The sequence below is a fragment of the Entelurus aequoreus genome, linkage group LG15 (genome assembly GCF_033978785.1).
Source record: "Entelurus aequoreus isolate RoL-2023_Sb linkage group LG15, RoL_Eaeq_v1.1, whole genome shotgun sequence".
Lineage (NCBI taxonomy): Eukaryota > Metazoa > Chordata > Actinopteri > Syngnathiformes > Syngnathidae > Entelurus > Entelurus aequoreus.
This window is the reverse complement of record NC_084745.1, coordinates 18,923,962-18,938,978: the sequence shown is the minus strand read 5'-3', so window position 1 is coordinate 18,938,978 and position 15,017 is coordinate 18,923,962. Positions and strand designations below refer to the sequence as shown.

General features: G+C 40.8%; 2 protein-coding genes across 2 annotated transcripts in view; both read right to left on the bottom strand.

The window, feature by feature from the left end:
- The window catches only part of myo3a (myosin IIIA), a 71,038-nt gene extending 64,190 nt beyond the window's left edge, over positions 1-6,848 (bottom strand). Inside the window, exon 1 of the transcript XR_009821153.1 lies at positions 6,517-6,848. The gene's annotated coding sequence lies outside the window, so the exon portion shown is untranslated. The remainder of the gene's footprint in view (positions 1-6,516) is intronic.
- A 2,116-nt stretch (positions 6,849-8,964) lies between these two features.
- On the bottom strand, positions 8,965-14,970 carry LOC133629891 (coiled-coil domain-containing protein 106-like). The gene is made up of 5 exons (XM_062020963.1): positions 14,816-14,970; positions 12,225-12,438; positions 11,952-12,158; positions 11,677-11,883; positions 8,965-9,656 (listed from the first exon to the last, which is right to left on the bottom strand). Exons 2-5 carry the CDS (start codon positions 12,433-12,435, stop codon positions 9,277-9,279), a joined length of 1,005 nt encoding a protein of 334 aa, XP_061876947.1. The 5' UTR covers positions 12,436-12,438; positions 14,816-14,970; the 3' UTR covers positions 8,965-9,276.
- Between the last annotated feature and the right edge of the window lie 47 nt (positions 14,971-15,017).

Below are 15,017 nucleotides of genomic sequence, written 5' to 3'. Positions count from 1 at the left end.
CGGCCACTCTACCAACTTCGCCACGCCGTCCCCACACTGAGGAGTATACCTGCTAAATCAGCTAAAAGAAAGCTAGCATGCAGATGTTAGCATGCTAAAATGCTAAAAGTAACACGCGTCAAGTACCAAAATATACAACTCCAAGGTTTGTATCTGAAAATTGTGTTTAAAATGCTAGCAAGCTAATAATAGCATGCATCAAGTATCGAAATATAACTAAGGTGTATAGTTAAAAAATTTGCTGAAAAATTAAAGCTAGCATGCTAACAGGTATCATTCGTCTAGTAACAAAATATTTGACGCTGAGGTTTATACCTGCAAAATTTACCAAAAAAAGCTAGCCTGCAAAATCGCTAGGGGTGTAACGGTACGTGTATTTGTATTGAACCGTTTCGGTAAGGAGGTGTACTGAACGGGTTTCCACACGGACATATTAAGTAGCGTAGCGCACGTTGTGTAAACAATGCACACCGAGGCACAACACACGGCATGCTAGCAACGACCGGGCTACGACAACATATAAAAGCCAGAGCTGGAAGACCCTCCTGCCTCGTTAAGATCTCCCGTTTGGGAACACTTCGGCTGCGCGGTGCGGAGGACGGAGGTTTGCCGACATTGTTCAGCAGCGGTAAGGCATGCTTCTGCCAACACGTCAAACATGCTAACCCATTTGAAGCGGCACCACCCCTAAGTGAACATCGCTTCAACAAAGATAAAGACGGGCAAACAGCTCCCACCTCTTACTGCCAAGTTAGCCAGGCTGGGGGGGGAAGAAAAGTTAATCTGAGGCTGAGTTGACTTGAAACTGTTTAATGTTGCACTTTTTATATGTAGAAAAAAAGTTTTGTCATTTTATTTAATCTGAGCAACAACTTGAGGCAGTTTAATGTTGATTAACGTGGACCCCAACTTAAACTAGTTGAAAAACGTATTCGGGTGTTACCATTTAGTGGTCAATTGTACGGAATATGTACTGTGCAATCTACTAATAAAAGCCTCAATCAATCAAAAAAAGCACTTTATATTTAGAAAAGTTTTGTTAAAAAAACATTCTGAGCCTTATCTTATTTAGTTTTTATTTTATATATGTTGACCACATTAACCCTGGCAATGGACCCTGTGTGTATATGTATTTTATGCCATTGTTTACAAATTTGGTAAATAACCATAGTATTTGTAAAATAAAATTAATCCAGTATTTGTCAAATAAAATTAATCCAATAATCGTTTCAAACCCTAGTACATTGTTATGTTAGTTGTTTGTATTTAATTTGATTTGTTATTTACTCTGTATGCTAATAAAATGTTGAACCAGTGCTGGGCGATATGGCCTTTTATTAACATCTCGATATTTTTAGGCCATGTCACGATACACGATATACTGTATATCTCGATATTTTGCCTTAGCCTTGAATGAACACTTGATGTATAAAATCACACCAGTATGATGATTATATGTGTCTACATTAAAACATTCTTGTTCATACTGCATTAATATATGCTCATTTTAAACTTTCATGCTGAGAGTGAAACCACAACTAAGTCAATTTACGAAAACTGTATTTATTAAACAGTTATTAAGCAGTGGCACAAACATTCATGTCATTTCCAAAACAGAAAGTGCAAGATTGTCAGAGACATTTTAAAACAAGCTATGAGTGCACTTTTGTGCATGAGGTCACTAAGATGACATATCAAAACAACACTAAATTAAAGTGCACTTTTTGTACAGAACGCCACTACAATAGTTTAAAACAAATAAAGTGCACTTTTGTGCATGATGTCACACAAGATATTTCAATAACTGTCAAATAAAAATGAGCTGCATAATAGGAAATCAAATAGTGTATGTCCTTCGCTATGTGGTAGGTTACTGCGGACGTTATCTCCTTCTGTTTTTGACTTTTTTTTTTTTCATACGTGTTGATCTGGAAATGGTTGCTTGGGCATTTTGTGGGTGTGGCACCGAACGGAGATGTTGACATGCGGAGTTTCAAGCACTTTTCATTCTCTAACGGGTGACATTTCAAATGATGCTACACATTAGCAGTGGTGCTACTTTTTGTAGCAACGCTTTTGCCGCATACTTGTTCACCATCTACCTGCTTAAAGCCAAACCACCGTCAGACGATGGACTCCGTGCTATTTTGCTTGGGAATTAATTATTCCTTCATTTGTTACCAGATTCGCACCTTCTTTCTCTCGTATTACCACTCGCACCGCTCCACTAGCACCATAGTTAACTTTACCATGCCGCTACCTTTCTGCTCCGCAAGAGCGTATGACGTTGCACGTGTGACAGTATGTGACGTATGTAAGAAGGTGCGCTTGTTTTAGGTCTCTGTGGGAAGGAGACACAAGAAAGAGTGAGAAGAGCCTGAAGTGTAATGCCCGCAGCTAAAAGCAACTGTGTGAGAACGTATACTCGAATATCACGATATAGTCATTTTCTATATCGCACAGAGACAAACCCGCGATATATCGAGTATATTCGATATATCGCCCAACCCTATGTTGGACCAATCTCTAATTTAAGTTTTGAGCACAGATGCTTTAAAAAACAAATAAAAATTGAGATATCAATTGAAATCGAATGATATGAAAAAACTTAATTGGGATCTTTTTTTTCCCCCGTATCACCCAACCCTTATCTACAGTGTCAATAAAAATTACATGCATACGTGCGTAATGGCCAATTATGCAAATTAGATTAGGTCAGCGTCACTGCCACAAATAGATTGCAACCCTATAGGAATTCCTTACAAATGAACATAGCATACAAATGATGTCCTGTTCATAATCAGCAGAGGATCAAATACATATTTTCCCCACTGTGCGTATATACTGTACATACATTCTTAAATCAAGAACAACACAATGACTTTATTTCTGTTCTATAATCATGTGAGAAATGATATAAAAAGCAGAAAGTGTTCCCATGCAAGGTATGAAATATGGGGTGAGATGCCTCTGGGCTGAAATGCGTGAGGCCTCACATAAGCTGCTAATAGGCTTAATTTCCCTGACAGGTAACCTACATACTGCTCATCCTCTATGACTGCCACTACATTTATCTAGTCTTTTGATTCCGAATGCAAAAATAATCATTTTCTCCTTGAGTCACCGGAGCCATTCATGATGAGGCTTGATTGACTGATTGATTTGCAGCTTGCTCTTTTGTGTGAATGTTGAATCAATATCGAGCATCACATTACCAGGACACCCACCCGTTTGCCGCACTGACTGTTGCCATGTATCTGCAAGACGACTGACGGCGAGGGGGCCATTGTGGTCGAGGTGATGCGGCGTAAACGAATGGAGTCCACGTCTGGCTCGCCATTGTGTGAAGGCAGCGGGCCGTGACTCCCCTCCCCGCTGTGGGATGGAGCCCATCGGCAGCATCTTGCATGACTGTGGGGCGGCGCCACCAATGAAACGATCATATGGGTAATATTGGCGACAAATTCATCCATGAAATACCATTTTGGCTTTGTGAATTAATTCTTTGCATGATCAACATCCTTTCATTGCTTTTTTTTGTTGAGGCTATCCATAGTTTGTCCACAAAGAAGCACATACTGAGAATTTAAATGATGCAGGTAGACACTTTGATATTTATTTGTTTAAATATAGCTTTGTGCTATTAATAGTTATTAGTTTCAACAATTTAGCATTTTAAATTTAGATAAAAAGGAGCTCAATGTGCGACCCAGGGGCCAATTTCCGCCCCCAGCTCACTTTTTATTGGCCCTCAACAGATTGTAAAAATAAAATTAATTCATTATTAAGTTATTAGCAGTGCTGCAAAAGATACATTTTAATTAGATTAGTCACACTGTTGAATTTGTATTAGTGACAAGTATTACTAGTATTAGTTGTTTGCATAATTTCAATTAACTTAAAAAGAACCCAATATTTGTACAGTTTTATTATTAAAATGGATTAGAAGGTAACAGAGCAGAAAAAAATGTGTGATTAATCTGTGTAATAATGACATTATTTTGGGTCCCCTTTATTTTGAAAAGCATCAAAATACATGAAATAACACACTTTAGTCACCTTTACACACTTAACATAATGCTTCCTGAGGCTGAGCCAATCAATGGCCTCGATACTGAACAGCGTGATCTGATTGGTTTGGTCTCCTCTAGTGGCCAATATTATTGTATTGCTATTTTTAGTTAATTTAACCATTTTTGTTATTAAAAATGTTTAATTAGTATGCTGTCTGAGGCTGAGCCAATCAGTGGCCACACTACTAAACAGCGTGATCTGATTGGTTTGGTTTCTAGTGGCCAGGAGGACTGTATCGCTATTTTTAGTTCATTTAGCCATTCTTATTTTTGGAAATGCTTAATTTAAAGCAAAAATGGTGACGAGAAACTACTGTACAGATAAATTACTAAACATGGTGCATAATGAAATGTTGGGGGCACCATTTTGATTTTGTAAAAAAGGGCTATAAGTAATCAAAGACGCTAGAAAGTTACATATGTATTTTTAATGTATTTTGTCTCCAGACTTCTCCCCACATTCGACCCATACCAGTTTGCTTATCGCCCTAACCGCTCCACAGAGGACGCCATCTCCTCTGCACTCCACATGAGCTTAGAACATCTGGAAGGAAAAGACACACACGTGCGGATGTTGTTCCTGGACTTCAGCTCAGCATTCAACACCATCATCCCGCAGCACTTGGTGAGCAAACTGGCCCCCCTTGGATTTAGTACCCCCCTTTGCAACTGGCTGCTTGACTTCCTCACAGACAGACCCCAATCAGTGAGAGTGGGCAACAACACCTCCAGTGCCATCTCCCTGAGCACCGGCTCCCCCCAGGGCTGCGTCCTGAGTCCGCTGCTGTTCACGTTGATGACCCATGACTGCTGCGCCAGGTACACTACTAACCACATTGTGAAGTATGTGGACGACACGACAGTAGTGGGCCTCATCCGTGACAACAATGACATGGACTACAGTGAGGTGAAACATCTGGTTGACTGGTGCAGAACCAACAACCTGGTCCTGAATGTCAACAAGACCAAGAAGATCATCGTTGACTTCAGGAAGCACCAGTCCAGCCACGCTCCGCTCTACATCAACGGCACAGCGGTGGAGATAGTAAGCAGCACCAAGTTCCTGGGGGTGCAGATAACTGACAATATAACCTGGTCCCTACACACCGGAGCTCTTGTAAAAAGAGCTCAGCAGCGCATGCACTTTTTGTGTCGGATGAAAAGAGCACAGCTCCCTCCCCCCATTCTCACCACATTCTACAGAGGCACTATAGAGAGCCTGCTGACCAACAGCATCTCTGTCTGGACTGGAGCCTGCTATACCTCAGACTGGAAGTCTCTCCAGAGAGTGGTGAGGACGGCGGAAAAGATCATCTGGACTCCTCTTCCTCCTATCCAGGAGATCGCAAAAAGCCGCTGCCTGACCAGGGCTCAGAAAATCTGCAAAGACTCCTCCCACCCCCACCAAGGACTGTTTTCACTGCTGGACTCTAGAAAGAGGTTCCGCAGCCTCCGAAGCAGAACCTGGAGGTTCTGTAACAGCTTCTTCCCTCAGGCCGTAAGACTGTTGAATGCATCATAATTAAATTATCCCCTCAACTCCCCCCAAAATGGATTAACTCGCTGGAATAAAAAGAGGCAATATAACATACATCCATAAATGTGGATGCATGTGAGAGTGCAATATATTTATCTGTACAGTAATCTATCTATATATATTTATTTATTTTATATATATATTATTTATATATGCACCTTATTGCTTTTTTTTATCCTGCACTACCATGAGCTTATGTAATGAAATTTCGTTCTTATCTGTGCTGTAAAGTTCAAATTTGAATGACAATAATAAGGAAGTCTAGTCTTAAACAGCCTGCATGTCAGCTTTGTGTGATATTAGCACCAAAATCCTTATTCCCCATTTTTGTAGGTTTTTTTTAAGTTATTAAGATTTTTGAAATATGCAAAGAATTAGCAGTGGGTCGCTAATGGTCCTCAGGCCACACTTTGGGTGATGAAACTGTCTTTTCGTATAACTACTTTGCTCACTCAGGAAATTGTGCAAAAGCACCAGTGGCAGGAAGAGGAAGTAGAGCATCCCTAATTTCCTTCCCCAATTCCTCAAAATTGAGTCTACTTTGTGTTCACCTTGTTTGACAAAAGAGTGAAAATAACTTCCAGGAAAGGCCAGACGCAAATTACAGTTGACAGTCGACACTGAAAATCCCTGAATGGGTACAAGACCATGAACTCACCATGTAGGTACATTGCATGCTAAATAGACCCAACTAACTACACAAATGAATCACCTTCATTCATAATGGAGGCACCGGGCTATGGAAGCATTATTGTAACAAAATTATTTGCTACAATAATTCTTAAATACCAGGCTTGTTTTAGACAATTAAAGCATGTGTTAAACGCTATAAGATCAAAGCAATGCTATAAAACTGTTTGACCAACTTGGATCAAACAAGACAGGCCTAATAAACTGAATACTTACATGTTTATGATTGTAAGGTCCAATACATCCAAAATTAGGCTTATCCCACCTTTAAAATGTTGTTTTATTGACTAATGACGACAAAGCGTCGATGAACACGGCGAAAAACAAACTTGGTCATTAATAATAACTTACAGGGCTCAGGTGTGTCGTTAACAAAAATGAGGGAAAGTCAAAACGCCGGAAGTAAAGTGACACGTGACCAGGCCGACTATACAAAAAAAACAGGAAATGGATGAAAGTAAAACACGATCAACATGGCTCATTAGTAGTTATATTCTACAGCAGTGGTCCCCAACCACCGGGCCGCGGCCCGGTACCGGTCCGTGGATCGATTGCACAAGAATTAAAAAAAAAAAAAAAAGTTGTATTTTTTATTTAATCAACATAAAAAACACAAGATACACTTACAATTAGTGCACCAACCCAAAAAAACCTCCCTCCCCCATTTACACTCATTCGCACAAAAGAGTTGTTTCTTTCTGTTATTAACATTTCTGGTTTCTACATTATATATCAATAGATACAGTCTGCAGGGATACAGTCCGTAAGCACACATGATTGGAATTTTTTATGACAAAAATTTAAAAAAATCTCCCCCCACCCCCCGGGTCCGTGGGACAAATTTTCAAGCGTTACAAAAAGGTTGGGGACCACTGTTCTACAGTTTATACAACACATCATTCAAAAATATATCCATGAGCTTATGTTTGTACGTCATATACAGTTATAGGTGATCGACACCAATATTACACATGTTAATTTAATACTGTTATTGTATTTTTTTTGTAAAAACAGAATTGTTGTTACATGTAGATTCAAAGATCATCCACTATGTTTATTATAGCGCTTTTGTATATGTTCATATAATATTTACAACCAGAGTGTACCTAAGTAACCATGTAGCATTCACGCTTGCTCGGCATCAGACAAGTGCACTTGCCTCCTTTCTGTCCCAAAATGGCGCACGAGGGAGGAGCGAGTCCATATAATGGACTTTTATTTTGGAGGCTTGTGTCAAAAATGTGACGCCCCCTTCTTCATCACCTGTCTGGGGGGTAAAAAACACAAAAGTCTGCTTTGACCCTGAGGTGCGTGTTTGCATCACGCTACAATGACGATGCACTCACACGTGTATTTCCAGCCTCATCAGTCAGGCCGCCATCTTGTTTCTCCAGGCCTTTACACCCACACACCTCCGCAGGCTTTATCGCACAATTTGGCCAAAGGGGGCTTCAGTTTTTATCTTGTTTGCCGGTTTCCTTAGGAATACATTATGCCAGCCCCCACCTGCCATTTACCCAGCATCCCCCATCCCCTCTATCCTATGATAAGTTGTTATCAGTGTCAGCCAGACGGAGAGCAAGCGCCACCTCCGGACTCGCCGCTCTCAGATTAGCATCGCCACTCTCTCCTGTGTTATAATTAACGAGATAAGTCCGTTTAATGAGGATTATTTCACCGCTTTGATTTATTCCTCTGCTCACGACACCCCGGCGCCTAGACGGGCAGCGGGTGCACGCTCCGTAGGGCGGTTTAATGGCGCTTCGCTGTCCAACTGAATTGAGAAAGCAGCGAGAACAGCGCTCACAAACCGCCTCGATTCTACCAGAGGGGGGTTAAAAATACCCACAATGCACCGCTTGATGCTTTTGTACAGCGCTGACCCACTTTTATGAGCGGTGAGGGGGTTATTTTTACACTCTCGTCAGACAAGGTCAATGCTAAAAAAGCTAGCGCGGGTTTTTTTTTTGTTGTTGCTAGTGTTGCTGTTTTGTACAAAAAAACCTGGGATTTTTAAGAACTGATAAAAAAATCAATAGTTCCTGTTTAAGTTGTGTTGTTCCAGAACAATCATTGTAATCTTTTATGTAACGAGATAACAACTAACCTTCCGCTGGGGCCTGATTGCGCACAAATGTGTGTGTGTGTGTGTGTGTGTGTGTAGGGGGGTCCATATGCTTTTTGTTGGTTGCATTGTGTTTCCGACACCTGCAGTCACAAAATGGCAGCTGGCCTGAGACCAGTTGTGAGTGAAAAGAAGCCAGCTTCCTGTTTTCTCAGCACAAGATGAAGAGCATCACCTAATAAAAAAACACAGCTGTGTCTTCTCCAGCACTACAGGCTTTGGCTCTGCCTAGACCCTCTCCTCCCTTTCTTAGGACCAGCATGCACCTGTCCCCTCTGGCCAGGCATCCTCGCCGCCCGCCATCACGACTGACGACGGCTCTGAGGTGGAGAAGAGATGAAACATGACGGAATGGGTTCATGTCAAAAAAGGGGGTGGGGGTGGTTATTTGGGTGAGTGGGCTAATATGTGTGTGTGATAGTGGATGAAATGTGTGTAAACAAAAAAAAGAGCAAAAAGCAGGGTAGGATAATAGCGAGGGTCTCCAAAAGGCGCCCCTATTTGTTTCAAAATGCTTTACAAGCCAGGAAAAAATTCACTTTTAAAAATTTTAAATAATTTTACTTAAAAGTTTGCAAATGAAAGGTAGTTGGAATACAGACAAAGAAACAACGTAAAATCCACCATCTTAGACAGAGAGACAAACAGTAGCATCTTGTTATCAGAGTTGTGTATAGATGGAGAACCCGTTGTGTATGCACTGCTACCTGCTGGCTGTGTCAAATACTGCACTGTGCTTCAATATTACAAAAAATAAATAACTATGTACAGAGTATAAACCAAGAGTGAAATATGTGGGTATTGAATACTAATACTTGAGGTATGTAAATTGTTTAAAAGGTCTAGTAGTATCAACCTATCAAAATGCTGTCTGTGACTCCCCCGAGTGGCGGGAGGTGAGAATGCATCAACCTGGACCTTTTCCCCGAGATAGGCAGCAGCTGCCCGTTAGACTTCATGTGGTCGATCCTCCGCGAGAGGTCGGCGTCGCCGTCGATGGCGAGGGTGCACCTCTGAGCGTAGCTGACCAGCGTTTCCTCGCCGGGGCGGAACGTGCCCACCAGCGGCGCCATGTCCTTGCCGGCCAGGTGGAGCTCGGCGATGGAGGCCGTGTTGGCGATGGTGTTGCGGTCGATGCCGAGGTGGCGGAAGGCCTCGCTCATGCTCTTCTTCTTGATGAAGGCGGAGAGCACCTGCTTGTAGCGGTGGATGACGTACTGCACCCCGGTGGCTGGAGGGAGAACAGCGCAGGAAAAATGTCATAAGTGCTTTTTAAAATGCGATCTGATAGTTAACAAGACGGGCATTACATGTGTTCCTTATGTTCAGTTTGAAGTCTGAATTTTACAAGGCAAGGTTTTCTTTGGTAAAATTGCATTGTGTTTTTGATCACGTTGTCAGAATAGGACATATACATAAAGTATACACAATTTCTCTTAAGAACTATTGAGGCCCCATTGACTCCCATTTTAACTGCTATTTTTAACAGACTGTAATGCTGGAATATTACTATGGCTTTTACATGAAAACCAAATTAATCTCATTCATGCTGATTGAAAAAAACAAAACATTTTCTTTTGTGAAATTGCACGCCTTAACCACTAGATGAAGCCAGACAACCAAGAGTAGAATTCTCAGAGCTTTGATGAGCGTAAATGAGTTAAACTTCTATTAAACCTCTGAAATGGAATGAAAATGATCTTGGGCTGTTATATATTACATTGCAGGTATATATGAAATATTTGCGTGAACTCAATAAACTCAACCAAATCCTGCCTGCTTTCTTTCTTGTTGTAGACCAGTAGGCACTAAAAATAATCTGTTTATGTCAACTGTATCAAAATCAATGTCATGAATTATTGACCAATTCAAAACTGTATTTATCCAACCACAAATATCCCACTCTTCAACTTTTTTCCCCCGAAATGTTGCATCTTGCATTTTCGCAGTCCAAAAAAGTTATTTTTGAAAAAAACGCCGTAAAAAAAGCATACACAACATATTTTTAAAAAACATCATATTAATATATGGATCTAAAGTTCTTAAAAGATATCCAGCATTGAAAGTAAAAACAAAAGTATTTATTCCTGGGATGTTACTGACGTCACCTCTGGCTCACATCCTGCCCAATAAATACTGGTGGTGGTCAAGCTAGCTCTGTTTTCAATGAGTACTAGGCGGCATTTAGCCTTTCTAAAAGAAAAAATGCTATATGCTTGTGCGAATCGTTCAAATCGCGGCAAGGATAAACGTTTCTCCAGTGTTCATCGAGAGGTAATCAAAAAGGGCGGAAAAAAGCAAGATTTTTGGAAACGACGACAAGAAAAGCAGCTCACACTTCAGTCCAAGGGAGCAGAGTCGAAGAATGCAGGAGTTTGCAGTGGTCACTTTGTTAAATATTTATTTGATATAATTTTAACGTTTATTATTTCCCATTTAAGTTTTATCTTGATATTATTTGTATCTCTTAATCACATTTTTGCAACAAATGTTTCGAAAAGCACCAACTCGGCGAGTCCAAATAAAAGAAAGCAAACATGAACCAAACCTAGAAGAGTTTAGCTTTTACCAAAGGCAACAATCATAAATGAATATTTCAGTACATACACAATGTTGACATCTATAGTTATATTTTGAAGAGAAAAACACGCTACTCGTAAAAGGCGTGTGCAACAGCAACAAACATGGCAGTAGACGCAAAGTTAAATCATGAAATGCAACCTTACTCGAGCAAAAACAATGTATATTTACTAGGGAGAGTCTTGATACCAATGTCCTTGAACGAGCCACGCACAAAGAAGCTGGGAACGCGACCGATGTAATCGTTGATATCACTCGACATTTTTTTTTAAATAAAGTTTCGGGATCTATTCCATTGCATAGTTCGATTTTTTTGCTCGGAGCTGCTTTTTGAAAGAAGATTTAAGCCTTTTTTGTATTCAGATAGTTTGCGTGCGCTGCTTGGTTGACCACCACTGGTTTTCACTTCCAGGAAGAAGTCACGTGTCTGAATACCAGCAATTGCTCATTTATGACACTTTTATGAGCGGGTCCCTTTTGGATCATAAGAGTAAGTGTGCATAGTCAATCTTAAGCTTGCATAAGGGTTAATTAGTACGTAATTTTGCTGATTGATGAGTTTATTTTCACTGATCACTCTGGTCATATTTTGGTCAAAGTGGAGCAGTGTCACACCACATGCTGCGGTGAAAACATTATTATTATTTAGGCATCGAAAGAGGTCCTGTTACCTCTCTTTCTGCAGTAATCTTTGCCTTTCTTGGACCGCTTCTTGTCCTTGTGGTGCTTCTTTCTTCTGTGCTCGCTGGAAGCTGCAGACATGACCGACGAGTCCGACGCTTCTGAGGCGCAAACGCCGGCGGCGGACGAACTCGAAGACGCTCTTTCTCTTTTTCGAGATTTGGCCTCCGGGTGTGTTCCTTTGTTGGCTTTAAACGCTGTGTAGGGAATCCGCATAATGAGAAAAGCCAGAATGGTGAATGGCGGCGTCAGAGGCTCAACTGACCCTCAGCGGCGGCGGGGCCAGGTGGCGCAAAGGAACGATTTCTGGTCAGGTTCTCAATCTGACTCCGCAGGAACTTGCGGTCCTGCATCAGATCTTCCACCTGGCGCTCCAGAGCGACGATGCGCTCTTGTTTGTTCTCCAGCATGCATTGCAACCTGGTCATAGTCAGCAGGACCTTCGGAGGCAAGCTCTCGAGGTGCGAAGACGCTGGAGCACCGGATGACAACATGTTGGCGCACACCTGTGTGCGATACAGACAACGTAAATGTTTACCTGACATGGCGCTGCTGGGCGTGTTGTCTTGAACCACATCAGCCGAGGTCGCCGCTTGGAAGCTCTCCCACTTAATGATACGCAGGTCGTCGTGCTCCTGCTTGAGCCAGGACGGCGAGCCGAGCCTGTCGTTGCTCCTCCTCACGCAGCTCGAGTCGATCTCCACGCAGGGCGAAAAACCCGACACCTCCTGCTGCCACAATGACGACATCACCTGAATTCATAAACACAATGTTTTGAAAATATAGTCACTGGGCCAGGGGGGAAAACTCGTTTTCACTGAAGGCCACTTCGCAGTTATGGCTGCCCTCAGAGGGCCGCTTTTAACAGTGAGTGATAAATAAATGAAGCTAAATGTCTTCACCTGAGGACATTATTACACAATTGCCTATGCATTCATTATATTTTTATTTTTATTTACTGCGTTAAAAAAAAATCTGTAGACAGGCAGCTCAGTTGCCAGAATTTTATTGCAGAATGTAGTGTTTATTTGTTACAGCATATTACTGGTAGACAATGGATGGATGGATGGAAAAAAATGGCAACACTGTATTTTTACAGTACAATTCTGGTGACTAAGGGGACATTTTTTAATCGCAAAATCTATGGTTTGTTTTTACAGGGTATTACTGTACATGGAAGTACAGTACCACTGTTTTTTACGGTAACATTCTGGCGACTGAGCAGCAAGTTGTTTTTTTAACCGTAAAATCGATTGTCAGTTTTACAACGTTTCATTTAATGGATAACTTGCTTTAAAATCATAAGTCAATCAGATATTTATTTTCATTTTAACAAAAAAAGTTTGTAATGTATGATAATATAATATTTGTTACATTGTTAGGAAACATGAAACTAATAGTCCATTATTATTACAGATTATAACTACTTTCCAACCTAAAGTCATGCAAATGTACTGTATTTTTACCGTATTTTTTTCCCACACTTTGGACCCTGGGTCTTATAAAACGGCGTGGCTAATTTATGGAGTTTCTTCGCTAACGGCCATAATGTTTTTTATTCAACAAATAGTTTTCAAAGGACACCGACAGAGACTCTGAAACGTTATCAAATTGTTTACGTATCTAATGAAGATTTTATTAATTTATGATGGCTCAGGTGTGATTCACTACAATAGGGCCCCACAGCGCACTGGATTCCAGTTAATTGAAATACCACAACACTGAATATTGTTCAGATAAGTTAAATTTAAGAACTTGCACACAAAGCAACACTGGAGGTGACTATGACGTGTGCATTTTACGCGCATGCGTATTAGGTCGCGTGGTGCCGCCGGACGGAGGGGGTCTTAAACGGTGGCATTTTTGTGTGATTTACCGTATTTTTCGGAGTATAAGTTGCTCCGGAGTATAAATTGCACCGGCCGAAAATGCATAATAAAGAAGGAAAAAAACATATATAAGTCGCACTGGAGTATAAGTCGCATTTTTGGGGGAAATTTATTTGATAAAACCCAACACCAAGAATAGACATTTGAAAGGCAATTTAAAATAAATAAAGAATAGTGAACAACAGGCTGAATAAGTCTACGTTATATGACGCATAAATAACCAACTGAGAACGTGCCTGGTATGTTAACGTAACATATTATGGTAAGAGTCATTCAAATAACTATAACATATAGAACATGCTATACGTTTACCAAACAATCTGTCACTCCTGATCGCTAAATCCCATGAAATCTTATACGTCTAGTCTCTTACGTGAATGAGCTAAATAATATTATTTCATATTTTACGGTAATGTGTTAATAATTTCACACATAAGTCGCTCCTGAGTATAAGTCGCACCCCCGGCCAAACTATGAAAAAAACTGCGACTTATAGTCCGAAAAATACGGTACCCTGGATAACCTTAGCCGGCAAACGGGGCCTTAGCGTCAGAATGATGTAGTAAAATTTGACGCAACTGCAAATGTGGATGGTGAAATCAGTCAAATTCAACATATTGCTACAAAAATCATTAAAATATTATCTCTTAAAGTAGCTGTTTTTCATTTAAAAATTTTGATTTTATAAATCATTATCAATATTGTTTGCTGTACCTCTTGTATTGGATCCTTTTATGAGGCTGCTGGAGTGACTCTCTCTAGAGGAGATAAGCAGTATTGCAAGACACAATGATCCATTTTAAAAGACTAAAACCGTTATTTGGTCAATTATTAATAATAACACATGTCATTACTTTCGACACTGCTTGTGCTTAATGTAAATAAAGCCTGGTGGTGCATTCAAAGGTCTTCTATGTACATGAACAAATATATACTGTAACTTGATCCCGAAACAGGAAGTAGTCTGTCTCCCCCTCATGTCGCCATGGAGACCATGATAAGATTTCATCTATTATTAATAAATGAGCGACACACCATCGTTTGTGTTCGAAAATAATGTATGTTAAATGGTGACACGGATATATATGATGGTAAAGAAAGCGTCCGCCATGTTGCTGCGGTGGCTGTAATCCACGTTAGCTTTCCCCAAGATGGATGCTAATGACCACCGGTGTTAATTGCCAACAAAGACGAGGGGAAAGGAGCTACAAAATGACGAAGAGCATGCACCCCAACGTACCTTGAGTATATAAACAGGTGGTCGCGAGGTTTTTGCTTTTCACTCGCCGTGGAGTGTCCAGTGTTTTCACTAATACGGTGTAAACAAGAGGAGACTATTAGGGGGCAGAGCTTCGACGCAATGGAGCTCGCTTACAAATGGGACACCAGCAATGGCAATGCTGCCTTCATGGACAGAAAAGACAATCGTAGATTCCATTTAT

Bases quoted from the DNA above. Each gene is read 5' to 3' on its own strand.
- LOC133629891 (XM_062020963.1), bottom strand. From the start codon at position 12,435: ATGTCGTCATTGTGGCAGCAGGAGGTGTCGGGTTTTTCGCCCTGCGTG. The intron at 12,159-12,224 runs GTAAACATTTAC...CCGGTGCTCCAG, and splicing joins GCCCAGCAGCGCCATGTCAG to CGTCTTCGCACCTCGAGAGC. The intron at 9,657-11,676 runs GTAACAGGACCT...TTCTCCCTCCAG, and splicing joins AGATTACTGCAGAAAGAGAG to CCACCGGGGTGCAGTACGTC.